Source organism: Lithobates pipiens, unplaced genomic scaffold (genome assembly GCF_037356315.1).
Source record: "Lithobates pipiens isolate NorthernLeopardFrog02 unplaced genomic scaffold, aLitPip1_a1.2 Scaffold_18, whole genome shotgun sequence".
Classification (NCBI taxonomy): Eukaryota; Metazoa; Chordata; class Amphibia; order Anura; family Ranidae; genus Lithobates; species Lithobates pipiens.
In genome coordinates this window covers 504,999,028-505,003,088 of record NW_027507758.1, presented here as the reverse complement: position 1 = coordinate 505,003,088, position 4,061 = coordinate 504,999,028, and the positions used below count along the sequence as shown (strand labels likewise).

General features: G+C 40.7%; 1 protein-coding gene across 1 annotated transcript; it reads left to right on the top strand.

Moving 5' to 3' along the window:
- Window positions 1-279: 279 nt before the first annotated feature.
- SOX14 (SRY-box transcription factor 14) lies at window positions 280-2,422 on the top strand. Its single transcript, XM_077488691.1, has one exon. The coding sequence runs from the start codon at window positions 871-873 to the stop codon at window positions 1,585-1,587; it is 717 nt and encodes a 238-aa protein (XP_077344817.1). The 5' UTR covers window positions 280-870; the 3' UTR covers window positions 1,588-2,422.
- Window positions 2,423-4,061: the final 1,639 nt, after the last annotated feature.

Genomic DNA, 4,061 nt, shown 5'->3' with positions numbered 1-4,061 from the left:
CCTATCTTCACATAGATGCTGCAATGTTTGGTGTGTGTGTGTCCAGGTACATTGCAGCACACACACACACACACACACACACACTCCCACACCTGGCTTGCACTCATACCTCTGTAAAGCCATCAGAGGTGCCCCAGCTCCCCCCTGACATTAAACTCCTCACCTAACACCCTTCACATAAAAGCAGGAGGAGCTGAGGAGTTTTGGCTGCTTCTATTAGTGGATTAACTAACAAAAGCTGCCTCCATAATCTGCTCTATTTAGTGTTTTCCCTTTCTCTGCCTCCTGTTCCTCAGTGTTGTGTGCGGATGGTGCCTTGGTGTGGAAGGTATTCAGTCTGAGCTGCACGCTGATTGGACGTCCCTGCTAGGGGTGTCCACCCTTTTGATTATTAGATTGCATGCTGTACTAAGCAGGAAAAGGCTTTGAACTTCTCCACTTTTGGCTCAGTGTCTTTTATTTTCAATGCGCTGTTCCTCATTCCCAGCAAGGTGCTTTGCTAAACAAGACACCTTCAGGACGAAGTAAAGAAGTAATCTGTATGAGAGGCTTTCTCTTCCATTCTTCTGTCCACTGTGTCTTTCATCGCAGACAACAAGACACACACTCACACCTTGGACCTCCAGTAGAGCTGCTGTTGCTGCTGGACCTGCTGGTGGACCTCCTGGATCTTTCAGAGTTTGCAACTCCACCAAGAAAGCCCCAGATCATCGCTTCGGTGGGCAGCTGATTTTAAACCCCTTTTTCTTGTTCCTTCTCTGAATATCTGGCATGATTAGCTAAGACTCCATTCTTCATTTCCAAAAGGAAGGCGAAGAGGGGGGGGGAGTTGGAGTTGGCTGTAGCTGGTCGCTGAGATTGAACAGTACCATGTCTAAGCCTGTTGACCATATCAAGAGACCCATGAATGCCTTCATGGTGTGGTCCCGGGGGCAGAGGAGGAAGATGGCCCAGGACAATCCCAAGATGCACAATTCGGAGATCAGTAAAAGACTTGGGGCCGAGTGGAAACTTCTGTCTGAAGCCGAGAAAAGACCCTACATTGACGAAGCCAAAAGGTTGAGGGCTCAACATATGAAGGAACACCCCGACTATAAGTATAGACCAAGGCGCAAGCCCAAGAACCTTTTAAAGAAGGACAGGTACGTCTTTCCACTGCCCTACCTTGGAGACCATGACCCACTTAAAACAGGACTTCCCATGAGTGCAGCTGAGTCCATTTTGGGGGTCTCAGAAAAGGCAAGAGCTTTCTTGCCACCTACATCACCTTACTCTTTGCTAGACCCAAGCCAGTTTAGCTCCTCCGCTATCCAGAAGATGACCGAGATGCCACATACCTTGACCACAAGTTCCCTCCCTTATGCCTCCACCCTGGGATACCAAAATGGAGCCTTTGGGGGTTTAAGCTGTCCTAGCCAACACACACACACACACCCTTCTCCCACCAATCCCGGCTATGTGGTGCCCTGTAACTGTTCAGCATGGTCTACATCTAACTTGCAGCCCCCAGTTGCCTATATATTGTTCCCTGGCATGACTAAAGCTGGTATAGACCCTTATTCCTCTGCACACACCACAGCCATGTAAAAAATGACTTCTAGAGGAAATGGGAACTGCAATGGTGCATGTACAGGTGGACTGCCAGGGGTAGGTCCTAGAACAGTGATGGGAGAGGGATGCTGGAGGCTTGGACCAACTCACCTGTAAGCTCCCGGCACAACGATGCACTTACTATTTATAAAAGGAACAGTCCAGTCCTTGTCACCCTCAAGCCATGCGGATAAGCTGGAAGTTATTGTCAGGACAAATTGTAAATTGTAAGAATCGTACAAATTCATCCTTTCTTTTTTATTTTTAGCTATTATCCAGTTTGGACAGTACTTTTTAATTTATTGAAATTTTATGTCTATTTGAGTTTGCATTTTATTTCTCTCTGTGATTCTGACCTCGAATTTTGAAGGAACTTGTATTAAATTATTTCAGAAAATAAGAATAATTAGTATTACTGCCAACCTGACCCGTTTTGCACACTTTCATTTGCTGTCGGCTGAGTGGGATCTGTGTTAGGTATGTTGCCCCGAAATTTGCATTGTTTTCTTTCTGGAGAGTTTAGCGCTCAGCGCTCCATTACTAAAATGAATAATCTGTCAATGTGTCCCTATATTTCCCCCCCCCCCCCCCAAAAAAAAAGAAAACTTCTTTTGTAAAGACAAATAATCATACGATAATCCTCCCTTTGACGATATTTCCTAGGGATTGTTTAGTGTAAGGAGTGTGATGAATTGACGGGAAATGTGACTGACAGGCTTCATGTACTAAAAGGAATGATTGTACACACTTATCTCCCTTTATTTATCAAACCTTGTTCCTTTTTTGTTGGACAACAATCTTTTGAATAAAGACAATCTTGTCATTAAAAAACGTCAAGTGTGCGATGTGCGTTACACATGGGTGCAGATAAATGGTAAAGTTATGGGCTGCATTACAGGTGCCTTGGCAATGCCTTAACCGTCTAATGTATGTATATATATATATATATATATATATATATATATATATATATATATATATATATATATATATATATATATATATATATATATATATATATATATGGACATAGGTTATGTGTTATGCGCTTTATGATATCTGATTCCAGTTCAGATGTAGGTCCATTGAAATGTATTAACTTTGACCTAGTTGATAAATTAGAAAATGGCAGTTTTGTATGAAATGTCTATCTCATACAGAGCTCTTTCCTTCTTTATTTTCTTCCTTCTTTACTTCCTTCTTCTTTCCTTCCTTCATTTCTATCCTTTCCTTCTTCTCTCTATCCTCCCTTCTGTCCTCCATTCATTCATCCATCCATTCATTTTTCTTTCTTCCTGCCCCCCCCTTTTATTTTTTATTTTTTTACTTCCTTCTCTTCTTCATTTTAATTTATCCTTTCTTTCTTTCTTTCCTCCCTTCTTTCTATCCTCTCCCTGTCTCCGTTGACTTCCTTTCTCCTGTAATTTAGTTTTAGGATAAACGAAATCCTGCATACACTAGCCCAGTTGCTTTTAGTCTCTGACCTGTCGACTCTTTCTTTCTTTCTTTCTTTCTTTCTTTCTTTCTTTCTTTCTTTCTTTCTTTCTTTCTTTCTTTCTTTCTTTCTTTCTTTCTTTCTTTCTTTCCTCTTTCTTTCTTTCTTCCTGCCTCCCCTTTTATTTTTGTTTTTTATTTTCTTCTTTTCTTCATTTGAATTTATATATTCGTCTTTCTTTCTTTCTTTCTTTCTTTCTTTCTTTCTTTCTTTCTTTCTTTCTTTCTTTCTTTCTTTCTTTCTTTCTTTCTTCTCTCTGTCTTCCTTTCTCCTGTCATTAGCCCTGTTGCTTTTAGTCTCTTTCTTTCTTTCTTTCTTTCTTTCTTTCTTTCTTTCTTTCTTTCTTTCTTTCTTTCTTTCTTTCTTTCTTTCTTTCTTCTCACTGTCTCTGTTTCTCTTCCTGTCATCTTAGAATAAAAGGAATCTTGCATACCTTAGCCCTGCTGCATTTAGTCTCTGACCTGTGCAGTGTTGTAACGATTTTTTATCCTTTCCTTCTTCTTTCCATCCTTCCTTCTGCCCCCTCTTATTCATTTTTCATTTCTTATTTTTTGGCTTCTATCTTTCAAAGCTGACCATACATTATATAATTTTCTTGTTCAAGTTCCTTTAGATTTACATTCAACTATGCAGTGCAAGGGCCTGCCTGATTGCATACACATCGAACGATTTAGGTTTGATCTCATATTATATGGGTTTGGTAAACCTAAAGGAAAATTGTACAAAAAAAGGAATAATGTATGACCAGCCTAACAGTACTTTCTAATTGTCTGATGACTCTGCTTCCATGTAATATATGTATGTTACATGTATATTGGTGGGATTTGATTGACTAATCCATGCTGGCTTGAGCCATACATCCCAGGTTAGCAGACAGCCTTGCATGGCTTATAGGATGTAAAGCTGACTTTCTCCCATAGCTGCTGCTCCGGGTCCAGAAGGGCCGCCGTGCTGAAATTACACAATGTTAGGTGCT